The following is an 18688-nucleotide window of genomic DNA, read 5'->3' as shown; positions in this document are numbered from 1 at the left end:
GAGCCATCCCTGTGCAATGATAAAAGGGTAATTGTAGAATTCGGCACTGTCCTTGGGCGCAGGTACAGAGAGGGTGCTTGAAACAGGCTGACAAACTTTAGCTAATTTTAACAGGCATGTGTAGGTATTGCCAAATTTTTAAGTTTCTGAATGACGTCATCCTCCGAACAAATTTCTTAAACGGAGCCTTAGCAAACAAGCATTTTTATAATAGTGATGTCTTTCTGAGTAAAATGTTGAATCACTCAAAGGATACAGATTAGAAAGAGAGTGAGGAAAAAAAAATGCTCCGTGGGAGGGGCAGAGCTGTATAAAACCAGGCCACTCCGTGTGTGCACTATGACAGCTCTCTGAGGACGTTTTCTTGTCAGCAGTGCCTCCGGGAATAACCAGGTATTTTTCAGTGATTTCCATGGCTGGGGAAACAGGTTTTCATTTTTCTCCGTCTTCCTTCTTACTGGTATTACTAATAATGAAAATTAAAGCGTGGGGTGTCTTTAGAAAATGAGTAAAAATGTCATGGTGTTTTCTTGTTTAGGTTTCTTTTAAGTGAAAATATTTTGGGTCAAGATTTGAATTAAATTTGTAGTAAGACTTAATTTTGAATCTCAGAAGCCTGCAGATGTGTGTGTAACATTAGCTGAACTACGGTGCCCAGTCAAGTCGAGACGGGGATTTTACTGAACAGGTTAGAATACGTATATTCTTTACTAACTAGGGTTTTGACACAGAATTGGATGGAAATGGTAGATTGGTTAAAAGATAGTAATTTAAGCAATGAAAGTAAACCTATAAATTGTATATAAATATAATAAAAATAAGAAAGATGACAGTCTTTATCTAAAACTACCAGAAAATTACAGAAATTCAGCAGCAATCTGAGTTGGGTCTGTTCAATCCCCCCTTGTACTTATTGAATTGAGTTCAATAATTGGTCAATTTGGTGGGAGAGAAAAATTTTCCAAACAGTTGTTGGATTGAAGTAATAGTTCAATAAATCATTTAATATCCATAAACAGACATTCATTCATTATGAAAGTCATCAAATAACAGGAACTGCTTTTAATTTTGTTGGGGGGGAGAAGGTACTAAGTTTGAATGGGACATTTCCTTGAAGGTACTATTTTCTCTTTGTCTTCATTGCCTTTTGTGGTCAATTTCTAAATATTTGCACTATGTTGTCGTAAAACAGATTGTTTTAAATGCCACAGCAAACTCAAATCTAGCATCCAGCACCAACGAGAAGAGGCCCTTGGTGGTGCCTCAGGACACCTCCCAGCTTGATGATGTGTGCCCAGCTTTAGGGCACGTTTGTCAGCTTGTGGGGCAGGAAGTGACACAAATATCATGGAGTCCAGCCCCACGTGTATTCTCCCTTTATTCTTCCCCGTGGTGATATTAAACCTTAATTAGTCGGATGATATTCAGAAGTTAAACAATTTTTAAAAATTTTAATGATAAGAAACACACAACAGGTGTCACCTGTTTCAGACGATGATGTCATTTGACATCATTCTGTGACTTCAGTTGTGCATTGTCTCAGGCAGAGTCCCACCTAAAGGTAAGGTGTGGAGTTGCCTGAGAGGAAAAATGGCGTATGTGTGCCTTCATAGATTTCCAAGACGGCAAACTTCTCAAACCTCATGTGAAAAGCACCAGAAGGCTGAGTTGTCTGGGCTCTGAAGCTAACTAGCCATGCAATGTACATCTCTATCAAGAAATTACTAGGGTTTCCTGGGCAGGTATTGACACAAATTTAACAAAAACAATGCTGCTGAAGGAATTTGGTAACTGCAATCTAGACATGAGATTTTTTTTTTTTATGTTAAATGCCGTTAATTGTCCCTTATTCAAGGAATAAAAACTATTTTTAAAAGAAGTAAATGCACCTGGGAGAATTTAATTCTGTCCTTATTTACTTTTTTCCTTCATAAAGCCACCAGAAATCTATCAAAAGCCTCTCTGATAGTTTAGCACTTACCTTTTGTTAGTGTCAGAGTGACTGACTACACAGGCTAGTATAATGAATTCCGTTTGGGAGAAGCCTGCGGTTACTTTTCTGGCTCTGAGCCCTTGTTTATTTTCTTCACATGAGGATAGAGATATATTTTATTTATGATATTAATTATCAGTTTGTTTCCAAAATGTTATGAGGCAGTTCACAAAAATGATCTGCCCAGTAAGACTAATTAGTTTCAAGACAATTTTCAATCAGTAGAGGGAAGAGGAAACAAATGTCTGAGTCACCCAGTTAATCCAATCTCAGTGATGAAGCAAGAAAAAAAAAAACAATAGTGGGGTTTGTTTGTTTGTTTGTTTTTCCTACTTAATACGCCTTCTAGGAGCATTACAGACTTGCTACCTTCCTATTTTTATTTCCTCTTTCTAGTATTTCTCAAGCTAGTAATTTGCCTAATCTCTTACACATAATAGTGAAGTTCACCACCAACAAAGAGAGGCACTGTGAGGCAGTGTGGATCGAGTGGGTTCCTGAAGCAGGCCTAGACTTAAATCCCTGCACCATTGCATAGAAACTCTGTGACTTTCTGCAAGTTACTTAAGCTCTCTGAGCATCAGGAGGCAACCTAAAAAATGAAGATAACAGTATGTACCCTCTTCAGATCCTGCGAGGATTGAATGAGAAGAAATGGTTTCAGGGACAAATTTTGCTTAATTTACAATTTTGTCTCGATAAAATACACTTGGGTGGTATTTCAAATGAGACATTTTGATTCAGATTGTAATGATTTTCTTAAAGAAGAGTGTTCATGAACCAAGTGCTCCCCTAAGACAACCCCAGGACTGGGGAGGGAAGTGAGTCCTGGCCCTTGCTGGGAAGCCTGCTGAGTGAGCCAAGCCTACAGATGGGGACGTCCCTCACCTCGGAGCCTCCGTCAGCCCCTCCTCAGCTCTGGGAAGCCACTGTCACAAAGGTTCCTGTGGGATGAATGTCAGCGTCATTTGGTATATTTATATATTTTGGTAATTATAGGGTGTGTTTTAAGCCACTGTGAAAGCATAACACAGAGCCAGAAAAATGATCACTGGCCAGTACCAACAGATACCATACACACCTCGGGTGTGTCCATGCTTTCCGCTTCACATGGGTCACAGAAGGTGTGTCCGTCCTTTATCTTCAGGTGGTGATAGGGTGTGTGTGTGTCTGTTTCATGTTCATTGCATGCAGTGTTGCCTGCAATGGATTTGCCTGCTGCGGGGGGGCGGGGGTGCAGGAGAAGCAGGCGACCATTCCAGCACCCCCCATACTGAACTCCTTAGCGTGGGAAGCTGTTTTATTGCAGGTTGTGGATGTAGGTGTGGAGGGGCGGGGCATACAGGAGGTAGGAAGTGGGTAAAAACACCAACCTCAACTGATGAATCCAAGCCACTTCTAGAAACAGAGAGTCTGAAGGAAGACTGGTGATCTCAGCTGGGGCCAACAGGAATACGTGTTTGACTCTGCGTGTATTTGCCCATGTGTGTGCTGGATATTTGCGGATGGAGCCTTGAGGTTGAAAGTGTGACCCTGGAGGCCCCCCACCTGGCTCCGACACCTGGTCCTGCCCTTTATAGTTGGGTGACACTGGTCACTTTCCTGATTCTCTGTGCTGTTGTTTCTTCCTTCGTAAAATGCAAATAGCAATGCCTTTCTGATAAGGTTTTGGTAAGAATTAAATGGTGGGTAGAATGTTTAGAACGGCATCTGTTGTGTAGTAAAAATCTAATAAATGCTATTTATTGTCATTGCTCTTATTATGATTATTATATGAAGCGTCCCTACTCATGTAACTGCTCCCTGCATCTCAAGATCAGCTACATAATTTGCAGGATCCAGTGTAAAAGGAAAATGCAGAGCCTTTGTTCAAAATTATTAAGGATTTTAAGTTGGTAACAGCAGAACATCGCATGAAGCCTGGAGCCCTGTGAGGCTGCTCATGTCACATGACCATGACGACATCTGGGCTCTAGTTCATGCTGTGCCATGAAGGAAGAGCAGAGAGGGAACCCCTTTCCTGTGCAGGGTACACCATGTACTACTCGGCCAATATCACCCAAAATGTTGAGTCACCTTTCAGACCTGTTTCTTTCTTCCTCACTTTTCTTCCAGATTGAAACAATGGAAGACCTTTATGTGGCCAACACAATCTTTGCCCTCAATTTATTCAAGCATCTGGCAAATACTAGTGCCACCCCGAATCTCTTCTTCTCTCCGTGGAGCATCTCATCTACCATGGCCATGGTCTACCTGGGTGCCAGAGGCAACACTGCAGACCAGATGGCCAAGGTGAGTGTCTGTTAAAGCTCCAAACTAGGACTGGGTCTCTCCTGAATGGAATTGTAGGATTGAGATTGTATGCTTCAGGTAGCTTGACTTTACCGAGGTCAGTTGTCACGTGCCATCACCACACAAGTTCCCTAGATTCGAATCTCCAAAGCAGCTAAACCATGAAAACTTTCAACTGTAGATAACGGAGAGTGTCCTGAAAAGCTCTGGTCACCACACTGCTGGAGATACAAGGAGAGGGGTGTGACTTCAGAGGGCCTCGGCCACGTTATCAACCCCGTGAGGTCACATCAACAAAACGGCATCTGGCCTGATGGCCAGTTTTCAAAATCAGGGTGGACACGGTGTGCATGAACATTGTGAGGCCTTTCTGTTAAGTCCACTGGCTTCAGTGCTTGGTGAAGGGATACCAGCTCAGTCAGGGGACTCCTTCACTGAGTCTTGGGCCTTGGAAATCCACCCCATGCCACAGGACTCCCATGGGATGAATTCAACCTGCTCCTGTTATGTCTGAGGTCAGTGAGCCGGATAAGGTCATCATATAATTAAGAGTCTTTCAGACTCACATAGCCACAAATGTTGACACTGAGTGCTTGAGGTACAGGCCCTGCTTTCTCACAAGCACATGCCGTGCTCTCAGTCACACCAAAATGCCCCCGGCCGCTTTTGGGTTTCCCACGAGAACCGTGCCTGAGACTACGGCTGTCCTTTGCCGGTGCACAGTGACCCATTTACCGTGGGCCTGGTTCGAGGCTGTTCACAGGGAATGTTAGCCAATCTCACTGCACGAGGCAGGGAAGTAAAAGACATCCCTCCCGGTGAATGTGGCAGTTTAAATATCTAGGCTTACAACAAAACTCAGTTGCTCAACCCTGATACCAACGGTATTTGGCAACACACCTTCCCCTTTATTCTCTTCCCCTTGGAGGAGGCGGGAAACCTTGAACTTCATGTCAAACTTCAGAAAACATCAGGGTCTTAATTTTTTCCCTATAAAGGGAGCAGAAGCAATATATTGTGAGGGAAAGTGAGAAATGAAGTACTCTAGGTTGTTAAAATAAAAAAAAAAAAAAAAAGGTTTTGACACCGGAGGCAAATGAACGTATCTGTCTCTCTGAGCACAGATAGCTTTTCTGTATCTAGAAAGGGCTTCAAGCATGTGGGTGTAGGCAAAGATGTTCTGTTGTTTTTCTATAACTCTGCTGCTGTACTGGTTTTATAATTCAAAGGGAAATGTGGTTCATTACCTACTAAAAAAAAGAAGAGAGGCTCTTTGGCTTGGAGGAAGGAGGGTGGACTTTGGGGACAGGCCCGGCTGTGTGGAGTGGTGGCTCTGCCGCTCTCTGCTAGGTGTGTGAAGGAAGGCATGGAGACTCTCTGAGCCTCTGCTTTCTCATCTACACAAAGAGCATGAGAGCGGAGCCGCTGGAGGACAGGTGTGAAGGCTAGAGTCAACCGCAGAGTGTCTGGGAGCTGCATCTGTGTTAACAGCTAGTGAACCTCAGGGCCTTAGCCAGGAGTCTAAGAGCCTTTCATGAGTTTGCCCACATGCTGCGTGCTGCTAGGAGCTGAGGCTGTGATTACCGTGTTCTTTCTATAGACCAGGAAGTGGGGCCAGGAAGAGGTCCCACGGCTGGGACTTGGTGCACCTGGTAAAGGTCACTGTGGCAGTGGAAAGAAAGGAGGATGTGGAAGGCTCTTATGTTCAGAATGAAGCCCCAGGCCCCCTTCAGTCTCCACTGCCTGGCTGGGCAGTGCCTCTATTTACTGCATGGCCTCTGCATGGCCCAGGGTCCCCTCCCATCCCCCATTTCTGTGGGGGCTTTTGCTGTGATTCAGGAAGGCTTTAGGGCTAGCCAGGAGACTCCCGATTTAAGTGTCATCTTCCTCAGAAAGGATGAAAACCAGAAAAGCTGTTCCGGGAAATATTCTTCCCTTCTGTAGGAGCAAGAGTAGGGCCACTTCTTATCAGAGGGTTAAATGGAACTTATGACATATAATCGGAAGAGCGGAGAAAGATCGCATAGCCCCTAACACTTGTCCTGCCAACCCAGAAACACCACCTGGCTGGACAAGCTTGGCTTTCCTTTGTCAGCAGAGTCCCCACCATCAATCCACTCACCAGAGAAGTCCTCCTCACCAAAGGCCCCCAAGGGATGTGATGCGGGCCCAATGGGACCCAAAGGGTGTGGGAGATTGGGGGGAGACCTGGGTGCAGGGCCAGGCTGGGGGTGCTGAGACCCGAGAGGCCAGGCTAGAAAGCTGTTGTGCTGGGAAGGAGCCCGAGACAGCTTCGTAGGACCAGCTTTCACCCTCCAGCTTCACTGTGTTTTCTGGATCTGCCATTTACGATATAAAGAGATTCATAGGTCATCTGACCCCAGTCACCTGTCCCCCACATGGATGCTGGTTTCTCTGTGTAATACAGTGTGTGCAAATATTTTATGGGATCCCTGTTAATAGTAAGTGTGTTTATACCTAAACTAACCTGGGCTTGTAGTTTTTGACAGATTGGAAGTGGATAATAGATAAGGCCTTTGAAAAGACAGAGACCTACAAGGTAGTGAATTAACCTTATTTTTTTCTTCAAAATACTGGCATTTGTTATCAAGTCCGTTTATGGCTTGGATGGTAATTTAGATACTTTAGTGAAAAGGTTACAAATCATCTCATAAGGACAAATTGTTGTCAAAATGGCCAGTATATATATGGATTGGTGTAAAATAACTCAAGCTGTTTCTTGTGAGAGAAATTTCAGTTGCAGACACCTATATGTTATATATCAAGAGTATGTGCTTATTTCTGAGACACAAAGGCAGGGAAGTAGATAGGACTTCCAAGAGGTAACTGAGCACCACTGGTTTCAAGGTGATGTAATCTAGCAGGAGAATATACTCATAAATACATTGTCTCTAATTCCAAATGTAGGTGTTTCAGTTTGACAAGGTTGGAGCTCAGAAGACCCCAGTGACCCCAGTGAACCTCACTGGTTGTGAACTCATGCAACAGATCCAGAGGGGCACTTATCCTGAGGCCATTTTGCAGGTATCTGACTCACTGGTTCATAATTCCTTTTGCATTTTATTTCTAGAATCTTCTTGTCTTAAAGTCACAGTGGTAGACAGGGAAGGAACTTAGTACAACTTCTTCCATTCATAGAAAGAAAACCAAGACTCAGAGCCCTTAAAGAAATATCCTATGGGCACATGGATAAATATGGGCAGGGCCAGAGTAGCATCTAGACTTCAGGGCTTTCAGGTCAAACACTGTTTCTGGATTTAATCACATCACTCTGCCATTAGGTGGGCATGTGTAATTTATTCTGAAATCGTGGTAGCAGCTCCTAGAATACACATGCATGGATGCAGGTTTCCAGGTGGAAGAAGGTAAAGAGTGACAAACAATTGAGCAATGGGGGTAGGTCAGGCCCCATGACTTCATGAGAGACCACCAACCCTTGGATATCCCTCTCAACCTCCCTACCTGTTTATCATCTGTCTGTGTATGTATATATGTACGTATCTATTCATCATCTATCTCAGTTAGTATATTTTCTCATCTATCTCAGTTAATATATTTTCTCAATACTTTATTTCCTTAAACACCAGCTCTCCGGCTAACTTGCTGGGCATAGATGGACTCCTATTGATAAGCAACTCCCCTAATATGCTATGGTTTTGGTAAGGGGATATTGTCCATAACTTCCTTCTTGCAATGCTGCTCCATTCCCCCCATTGCCCAGGGAATTATGGGCTAGAGGAGGGGAAGAGGGCCCCATCAAGATGAAAATCCAGCCAGTCTCCTAGGACACCTGGCAGCCCATCTGCAGGGCTCTGTCCCTTGTTTTGCCTGCTGTGACTGTGACTGAGTCCTATGTCTGTCATCAGGCTTACAAACTCCGGGTTGAATATTAGAATTCACCTACATTTTCATAGGCTTTCTAGAACCCAGATTTCCCACTGTACAGACTCCCCTATAATTATAAAATGAGTACTTTTGGACATACATTAAATTTTTCTAGAACATTTCTTAGGTAATGTTTTAGTATAATAAAATCCCTTAGAGACCTTGAATTCAGGAAATTATAAAAGAAGCCTCACTTCCTTCTAGGACATCGGTTACTTCAAGGTGAAATGTAATCTATAGGTGCAGCAAAATTTGAAACGAGTGAAACGTTGCCTTCTGAGTTTTAGCACGCTGTATCAGAAGTATTTCCTCAGAGATTCCTCTAAGTGTCAGAAAATGCCAAGTATCCATTATACGGCATTTTATTGTTGCACCGAAAGAACACGTTTGCTTAAGAAATACCTCGCTTAGCCACCCTGTGTTACCTAAAGAGACCCCTCCTTTCTGTTTCAGGCACAAGCTGGAGCGGCAGTCCACAACTCATTCCGCTCTCTCAGCTCGGCGATCAATGCGTCCACAGGGGAGTATTTATTGGAGAGCGTCAATATGCTGTTTGGAGAGCAGTCGGCGAGGTTCAAGGAAGTAAGTGGAACCTGCAGCTGAAATGTCAGGCCCCGCCGTGTGCAATGGGGTCACTTTCGAGGCTGCTGTCTGTGATGCCCACAGAGAGTCAGAATTCCACATGAGCGCCCTGAGGCTCCAAACACCCAGGGTCACAGCAGCTGTTTGCATGCTCCCGAGGTCAAGTGCTCCCGCCCACAACGAATACAAAGGCCCCACGTTGCAGAGTGACTGCCACAGCTGGGGGAACAGTGATTTCCAGAACCATTCCCCACGTCCTAGCCTTCCCCTCGGACTCAGTGTCTGTAATGCACAGTTCAGGAGGGCAAACGAGTATGGGCAAGGGGGTCAACGGAGAACTTACAATCCACACCATTTCCTCTTTCAGCCTCCCAGCCCCCCAGGGCCACCCTCTACCCCTTCCCTTACCTCAGCCCCTTACCCCCCGCCCCCTGCAACTCTTGACAGTAAGCCCATGATTTACAATTACATCAAGTCTTGTTCAGTGTATATTCTGGGTCACCTTTGGCTGGTTTCTTGCTTTAAAGGAATATATGCAACTCTCCAAGCAATACTACTCGACAGAACCCCAGGCGGTCGACTTCCTAGAACGTGCTGAAGAAACCAGAAAAAAGATTAATTCTTGGGTCAAGACTCAGACCAAAGGTAAAACCAAAGCCATATTTGCCATATTTCCTGTTCTTCTTTTCAGTTAGAAACCGTTGATCTATTTTTTTCAAAAAGTCACTCCTGTGCCTAGCCCTAACTCCCTTAAAATTTCCTTCACCTTAATTATTTTGGTTAACATAACCCAATTCTCATTTAGCCAAGTGGTGCATTAAGTGAAAAAAATTAGTTGAGGTCTACTAAAGGAAGACATGTGTTCAGTACTTCAATAATCCGATTTTAGATATTACCTTAGGATGGAAGATGAGAACAGGCAGACACATCTTCCAATGTAGGAAATACCAGTATTGAAATAATCGTGCTCTCTCTCTGCTGGGACAAAAACAAAGAAAAAAGGCATGACTCTCCACTGAGTAACTGGTGTGGGATCACTGGCAACAAAGGAGAAGGGATCAGAAAATAATTTTACCTGTTTTTCACCATTCCAAGTCTACCTGCTGTGAGGTTCTTTTGGTCCCTGCTGAATCACTTCTACTATTGGAGCTTATGTCCCTAATTCTTTCATGGGTTCCTGCTTCTCTTTTGTTCTTTACCAGGACTCACACTTGATTAAATCATCCATTCATTGTTATTGTATTGTTATTGAATCCACTGTGTATGATGTGCCAGGCACTGTACACGTTCTGTAAAAGAAACAGAACTCAGACGCCGCCACCCTAGAACTTACAATCTAGGGGAGGCATTCAGTTCAGTCGGTGATGGCTGTAAAGTGACCATAAGTGTTTTGAAGGGGACATACAGGACACTGCATGGGAGCGCGTGAGGAAGGCACTTGCCTCCAACGTTATGACAGGAGGGGTCTTCCTGGAATGAGAAGTACTTATGTCATGACTATGAGGATGGGCTGCAGCTGGCCAGGCCAAGGGCATGGGGAGAGGATTCTAGACACAGTGTATAGATGTGCCAAGACGCTGAGGTGAGAGAGCTTGGCCCTCTGAAGCAAGGAGTGGAGACTGGCTGGCCTCCAGTGTAGAGTACAGGGGAGGGGAGGAGACTGCAGAGGGGACTGACTTCACACACTTGTCATGCCGTCCCCACACAGAAGCAGCGTCGCTGCCCTCCAGCTGGCCTCTGCAGAAGATCTTACTCTTCACCTTGATTTTCGAATTCTTAATTATCCAACAGACCATACTTGATGACTGCTGGCCCCTGAGCTCTCGGTTGCTGTCTTCCATACTTACTTCTTATGCATTCCTTAATGCCAGAGTTTAATTTAAGTGGCAAGCCAAAGCCCTAGCCTTTCTAGAGGTACCTCCCAGCCACTCCCCTCTTCTCTACCCCCTTGCTCTTTTGTTAGCTTCATGAGTCCTGTTAATGTTCGCCTTATACAGACTTCAACTGTATTATTTTGTTTTGTTTGCTTTGCCGTCCCATACAGACCATAATTATTTGGGGGTAGGGCCAATATGTCATTCTTCTCCTGTGTCTCCACAAAAATTAGCACAGTCTTTGGCTGATAATGAAAATCCTTCGTTCTTCTAAATCTCCAGGTTGGATTATAGGTCATAAATAAATAATTGCTGACTAGCAATATATAGATGGATTTCTACGAAGAAAAACACAGAAATTATTAGATTTGTTCGGGGCATTTCATAGATTTATGAGCTCTTAGGACTGGAAAAGTCCTTGGAGATAATTTATCCAAATTTGCCCCTTCATGGTGGTGGACTTTTGGTCTCAGAGGGGTTAACTGACTCTTTCAAGATTCCACTACCAGTTAATGATGAAACTGGGGGTTCTTTGTCTTTGATCCTTAGTCTAATTCTGAATTCTTTATTGGGCTGTTTAAAAAGTTTGCTTTATAAGGTAGGTAAAAAGTAAATGCCCCTGTAACTCCTATGTTTAAAACATGGTTGCAAGCAATGGTTTGCAGTCTTGGTTTCTTGGCCTCCATACTGGGAAAAAGCACAAGTTCTGTAGAACTTATAAAATATTTTTGTTTCTCTGAAAATAGTTGTTCTCTCGTTGTTCTTCATTTCTATAACGGTTTTGAAATTACTGTTCTAAAATACTGACAAACCACTGACACAGAGGAATCAGGGAAAGGGAGGATTAGCAGAAGTGAAAGTAAAAACCGACTGCAGAATTCAAGAGACACGGTAGGAGTTCTGCTTTTCTGAGAACAGCACGAATTCGCTTTCTTTCTAAGCATTGTCTTCAGCGGCCGTGACTCAATCAGTTGTGTTGTCCAAATGCCTCATCCTTTGGGCTGACTGCTTCACCAAATTTTGCAATAATTTGAGGGAACTGTCTGTTTTATTTATTATGATCACATGAATTCTGTCATTTACATCACAAAGTTAAGTAAAGCTGTAGCATTTTTCAATAGTAACCAAGAGTTTTCATTGCCTGGGGGGTATATTGAATGGATAAAGGGAAGCTGGTCAGATTCCATTGACCTTTATGTGAGTCCTGCGTCTGTCAGTAGAATCAGGAGGTGGTAGAGGTGGACACAGAATCCTGACCACTTTCCCAGTTTGTGACCTTGAGGAGGCTGCTAACCTTTCTCAGTGGAGGATCTTTTTGTGTGAAATGACACTAGTAATATCCCAATAGAATAGCCATCAGGATTAAGTAAAATAATGTGTTTGAGCAGTTGAAAAATTAAAGGACAGGTATTAAGTGTAAGTGGGCTGTTTCTCAAGCCATGTTGTTGTTGTTGTTGTTCTTAACTACCACAGTTGGGTGTTATAATTTATGAGACCCTTTCTTCCCTGACTTATTCATGTACCCCCTTCTGTGCACAGCCACAGTACTTTGCATTCTGTTGCAGGATTTCTGACGCATTGTCTCACTGCTGGTTCTGAATTCCTTTTCTAATATTCTCAACCCCTCCAGGGCAATTCTTCCTTTTTCCCCTCTTGTATGTCCCCAACTCCTACTATATATCTAATACAACTTCAAAAAAAAAAAATAAGACAGTTTTTGAATGAATCAATGGGTCAGACCCATAGATTATCTGGATCTGATCTAGAAGGAGTGCTAAACTTTGAGAAACTTTGAGAAAACAGCATAAAAGGAGGTGAACATCTTTCCATGTTTGATAGTCATTCTAAATTTTAAATGCATAACTCCTTCATTTTCTCTTGGACTTTGCAAACCTTCTGAGAAAGGTGGTCTGATTTATTTATGCTTTAAATAAATTGGGAGAAAAACCTGAGCTTGAGATCATCACCTCTGCAGAATCTGACAAATGTAGATGCTGAGTTTGATGGTGACTCAAGAGATTCAAATCATAGCATCATCACAGTTCTTGCTCATGAACCCTAAGCATATGTTGTTTTCTGTAGGCAAAATCCCAGACTTGTTACCTGAAGGTTCTGTAGATGGGGACACCAAGATGGTCCTGGTGAATGCTGTCTACTTCAAAGGAAAGTGGAAAACTCCATTTGAGAAGAAATTGAATGGGCTTTATCCTTTCCGTGTGAATGCGGTATGAGACAAGATGGATTTTCCTAGCATGTATTTTAGGATCTTGGCCAAGATAGAGAAAGAAAAGTTAGAGACCACTCATGCTCCTGTATGACTTGTTAGTAATAAATTATGCACATTGGACAGTTGGGCTTTTTCCAGCTACTGAGTATCACTCAGTAATTTTCTGAGAGACCAGATGCATAATGGTGAGGACCACGGGCTTTATAATTACATAATTCTGGATGCAGTTGTAGGTTCTACCACTAAGGTTCTACTAGTAACCATCTATGACCTTATTTATCTTCTGGGAATTCCATTTTTTAATCAGTAAAACTTGGCTATTGTCAGGATTCAGTGAGATTGCACAGAGTTCTTGGCCTATGGCAGGAGCTGAACAAATATTTTAGTATTATTATAATTATTAATGTTGTCCATCTTAATAATAGATGTAATCATGATAAAGCTAACAAGAGCAACTGTTTAAGGGTATAAATAATTTATTTTGTTGATTTTTAAGAACATATTTCTTTGACACTACAGCACAATCAATTTCTTCATGTCTAATTATAAATCTTGTGACTCTTAATATCAACTTTCATATTTTACTTTTTAATCATTTTAGAATCAGCGCAAACCTGTAAAGATGATGTACTTGCGTAAAGAACTAAACATTGGCTACATAAGTGACCTAAAGACTCAGATTCTAGAACTCCCATATGCTGGAGATATCAGCATGTTCCTGTTGCTTCCAGACAAAATCAGTGATGTGTCCACTGGCTTGGAGTTGGTAAGCCATTCCAGTTTGTATTGTTTGAAACCTCTGGAGCTAAACTCACTTTTCATGAGAAGCATGTCTATAGGTGTAGAAAATGGTGTGTAGCTCCTCGCAGAAACATGTGAATTGGTTGATTATAAATGTTCATGTCTCAAACTTTCAATCAGAGCATGAAAATATGTCATACATGCTACTTTCTTGCAAATATTTCACCAGTGTATTACATTTTTCTATCACCCACAACGTGGTAAAGTTAAAGTCATTGATTGTTAACATGAGACTTGTTAGTTATTTGCCTTCTATTCTGAGCACTTAAGGGGTTTTTTCTTTAATGTTTGGATTTGTAGCTGGAAGATGAATTAACCTACGATAAATTCATCAACTGGACCAGCAAAGACAAGCTGGCCGAAGATGATGTGGAGGTATACCTCCCTCAGTTCAAATTAGAAGAACGCTATGAACTCAGATCCATTCTCCAGAGCATGGGCATGGAGGAAGCCTTCAGCCAGAGCCGGGCCAACTTCTCAGGAATGTCTGACAACAATGACCTGTTTCTGTCCCAAGTGTTCCATCAAGCTACTGTGGACGTGAACGAAGAGGGCACAGAAGCAGCTGCTGGCACCGGGGCCATTGTGTCAGGAAGAACTGGCCACGGAGGCCCACAGTTCGTGGCGGACCACCCTTTCCTCTTCTTTATCATGCACAAAGTCACCAAGAACATCCTCTTTTTTGGCAGGTTTGTTTCACCCGAAAATTGAAAAGTTCTGTTTCTACATAGGATTTCATAGTATGAGCTGTAAGCCTCCGAATTGCGTTAAGTGCCAAGAATTTAGAGACTTTTCCTACACATTTCTGCTTTTTTCTGAACAACTCCTACTAGACACTAATGATAAGTACAGCAATAAGTAGACAGCTGTCCACCATAACATTGCAAGTCTGTTAATCATTTGGTCTCCTAAGCGGGATGATGCCCCACTTAGGTCTTCCTTACTATTGGTTAATTGTATAACATTAACTTTTACTATATTATTTATTATTTTATATAATGGTTTTAATTATTGTTCACTGTCAGTTTTATGCAGCTGATAGTTGCAGAAGCAGGTGGTCAGTAATTTTTCTATCTAAAAAATGCATTTACTTGTTTGTATAATGAGGGATGAGTGGTTGTCCTTTCCATGCCCTCTTATAATAAATAACTAGAAGAAAGTATTGAACAACAGGAAAATATATGTTACGTACATTTCTAGTATTATGTATCACATAGATGTGTCTACGACTTATGTAAAATTGCAAGTATATGAAAAAAATAAACACGTTTCCACACAACCATTTGTTTGTTGTCATTCCATTTGGTCATAATGCAAGGTGGTCCTTGCATTAGCTCGTAAGATTTGTCATACCTTGATTCCTAAGGATCAGGCATTGTGCTTCATTTTGTGGGGACCGAGAAAAAACAGAATAAAGGAGATAAAAGGTTAACTGCCTCTTCAGGGAGCCCCAGTGTTGGGACTGGAATGGGGTTGTGTGGAAAATGGTTTAGAGCTGTGATCTCCTAGCAGCAAAGGGCATAGGAATTTGGAAAAGCTTGAGTCAAAGACCTTTGGGGATCCTCTTGGTTAAACCTCAAGGATATCAAGAATAAACACTATGTGCAGTGGTTCAGACAAGGCCAAGGTCATTGAGCTGAGGGCTCAGAGAGGGGAAGATGGCCTTGGGTGTAAGAGTGAGAGAGGAAACACAAATGCCTTCTTTCGGGGGTGTTTGCTTCAAATAGTGCTGAATGCCTTGAGTGGATCAGAGACAGAGCAGAACGTGACTAAGTCCTGAGAACTGAGGCGGGTCTGGTTTGGGGAGTCCAAGCTGGCTACAGAGTCTGTCTGCAGGAGTGTGGCCAGACTCTGAGAATGTCTCCCAGCAGCAGACTTCCCGTCATGGAAGGCAGGGATGGATGACCCACTGGAACATGGCAGCTAAATGGGTAACCTCAGGCCCTTGACTGTCAGCCCCTACATCTCAGTTTTAGCCCTCATGAGTCCTCTAACCATAGGCCGAATGGTGCTTCTTTATGTTTTGGTTTTCAACCTAGAAAAAGTAATGTTTTTCTCATAAGGTTGCCATGATGGTTAAATGAATTCATACATCACAAGCAATTCAAAGAATGTTGAGCATATATAGAGTTTAATAAGTACTAGCGCTGATGTTGATTATCTCTGTCAGAAATAAAACTGTCAGCTGGTCAAATGTAGAATCCCAGAAAATTATAAAAAAAATAAGTGTGTAAGGCCTGAATTGTGGTTTGTTCCCTCGACACCAGACATTTTTGAAAATTAAGAATTCTTGCTTCTCTTATGTTTAGATTCAGTTTTCTATGAACTTCAGTTATTCAGCAATTCGATAAGTAGCAGCATTCGGAATCATTGTGATTCTTTAGATATCCATATTTCTCACTCTCACTTTTGAGTTAGAGGATGGGCATGGAATTCAAGGTTCAAAGCACGCTTCAAAACTTCAGGGGTAAGATTTTATGGTCTTCCAGCACCAAAATTGCTGATGGGAAAGTTGATGTCAAGATAATTCTTTCTCCTTGTAGTTTTCATAATTTTCTTTGTGTTCTTAATGATGTTCTTGATATTTCCTTGCATTGAGACTATTTTTAAAAATTGTTCTTTTTTTAAAAAAGATTTTATTTATTTATTTGACGGACAAAGATCACAAATAGGCAGAGAGGCAGGCAGAGAGAGAGAGAGGAAGGGAAGCAGGCTCCCCACTGTGCAGAGAGCCCAAGGCGGGGCTTGATCCCAGGACCCTGAGATCATAACCTGAGCTGAAGACAGAGGCTTTAACCCACTGAGCCACCCAGGTGCCCCTATTTTTAAAAATTGTTCTTGAATTTTGTCTTGCTCATCAGCAGATGTTTTTCCATCTGGAAACTTGTATCTTTGCTTCAGTTTTGGGAAACTCTCAGCCATTGCTATGGACTGAATGTTTGTGTCTCCTCTCCCCCGTACATATGTGAAAGCCCTAATTTCTAATGGGATGGTATTTGGAAATGGGGCTTTTGGGAAATGGTTAGGGTTGGATTAAGTCATGAGGGTGGAGTCTTCATGATATAATTCGTGCCCTTAGGAGGAGATGAAGGAATCAGAGCTTCCTCTCTCTACCATATGAACACAAGAGAGTAGGCAGCTTACTGTGAACCAAGAACAGAGTGAGTCCTCACCCCAAACCCAACCAGTCTGGCACCCTGATCTCAGATTTCTAGCCTCTAAGACTGTGAAAAAAACAAAAACAAAAACAAAAACAAAACAACAGTTTGTTGTTTAAATCATCCAGTCTTTGGTATTCTCTTACAGCAACCCAAATGGAATAGGGTTACCATTATCTACTCATAGTCTCTGCCCACTCAATTTATGCTCTTCTTCTGGATTCTTATTAGAATAATATTGATGCATCTAGAGTTCTCTCTGTCTTGAAAATTTTGGGATACCTAATGAATTCATAAAAAGGCCAGAGCAAAATCTATCCCTCCCACCCCTCTTCCCCATTCATATAGTTCCTATCCCTATAGCTCTATTAGTAATTTGTACATATTATACATATACATATACATATACATATACATACACATAGGGCAGGCCATAAATGATAGCAACAAACAAAACTGTGTTGATAATATTATGTTGTTAATTTAGGATACTATTACCTCTTTTTCTTTCCCTGTCCACCCCCAAACAGGCATCATAATAATGCACAACGATGATTTCATCAACATGGGTAGTATATCTATAAAAATTTAACCAAGAGATAAGTGGGAAAGGAATCTGGAGAAGGCTCAGAGGAAACCAATGAGTAAAACTTAGTTTGTGACTTTAGAGAAGATGAAACAATTTCTTGGCTGGTTTGGTAGTTTTTGCATTGATGCATTTAATGCGACATAAATAACGAAAGTCTCCGTGCTGTGCATTGATATTGCCCAAGTCACTCTCTGCTGAACTGCTGTCAGTCAGGATGAACAGTCCCTCTATATCCAGCCTCCATGTGAGACTTTCTGCTAATAACAGTCTGGAGGTACCAGTAGGTACTACTACTACTATGTGCTCAGCACATGTCAGGCAGGTGCAATAAACTTCTTACACAAGTCCCATCCCCTAGTGAAGTCCAGAGAAACATTCTGCTCTGGGTTCCCCACTAACCTTCAAATGTTAAACTCTGAGCCAGTTTATCAGGAGACAAGTGTGTCCCATGAAGAGAAAAATGCAAAGTGCATGAAGAACATTCCAAATCTGTTATAAGTAGAGAGGCTCCTTCTCTCCCTCAATCCCTCTGGAAGGTTCTCAATTCCATCCCTCTCCCCCCTCCCCTCAGCACCCCACCAAGCACAGGTATTCAGCAGTAGAAAATAAAACAGTAACTATGGTTTTTCCTATAGAAGATATCTGGAAGAGGGAGGGAATATTCATAGGGAGAAATAAAAGAAAACTAAAAAGTGATGAACCAACATCTAACTCAGCAACTGTGTCTAAAACATTGGTCCAGACCCCTTGTCCCTGGAGGTGGGAAAATGGACATGACATGGGACTGGATAGAGTTGTTCCTTGGGTTCCACATCAACCCATCAAGGGAGAAGAGGACCAACATTTGTTGGATGCCTCTAGTACATGGCACCTTAAAAGCGGCTTTAACAATGTAACAGCAAATATTTCACCCTCAATATTTTCCATTTTACTACCCATTATATTTCTGCTAATTAAGAGCTTTCTTTCTTTCTTTCTTTTTTTTTTTTTTAAGAAAGACTACTGGGAAAACTACTAGAATTGCTGCCAGTTGGCAGACTAGAGAAGAGAGTAAACAAGGAAAGGGTGAGTTACAATTTGTCAGAGCTCAGGTTTCTACCTGCAGACAGACATGGCAAGTGTAGGTAAGTCAGTCATCCAGGCAAAACATTCATTGTGGATCTCTGTCTTTTTATTTGAGCTCTCGGCCAAGATAAACTTGAAAGGAAAAGTGTATGGGCTTGTAAAAGTGAATCAGAGGGTGGGGCCAAGAAAAGGGAGGTGCTA

General features: G+C 42.2%; 1 protein-coding gene across 1 annotated transcript; it reads left to right on the top strand.

Moving 5' to 3' along the window:
* Positions 1-285: 285 nt before the first annotated feature.
* SERPINB2 (serpin family B member 2) lies at positions 286-14957 on the top strand. The gene is made up of 8 exons (XM_032872267.1): positions 286-393; positions 4109-4285; positions 7214-7330; positions 8645-8773; positions 9301-9418; positions 12730-12872; positions 13476-13640; positions 13976-14957. Exons 2-8 carry the CDS (start codon positions 4118-4120, stop codon positions 14384-14386), a joined length of 1251 nt encoding a protein of 416 aa, XP_032728158.1. The 5' UTR covers positions 286-393; positions 4109-4117; the 3' UTR covers positions 14387-14957.
* The last annotated feature ends 3731 nt before the right edge of the window (positions 14958-18688 follow it).

Source organism: Lontra canadensis, unplaced genomic scaffold, assembly GCF_010015895.1.
Source record: "Lontra canadensis isolate GAN:19392208 unplaced genomic scaffold, GSC_riverotter_1.0 scaffold44, whole genome shotgun sequence".
Lineage (NCBI taxonomy): Eukaryota > Metazoa > Chordata > Mammalia > Carnivora > Mustelidae > Lontra > Lontra canadensis.
The sequence above is the reverse complement of the archived record's forward strand: the minus strand, read 5'-3'. Positions and strand labels throughout refer to the sequence as shown.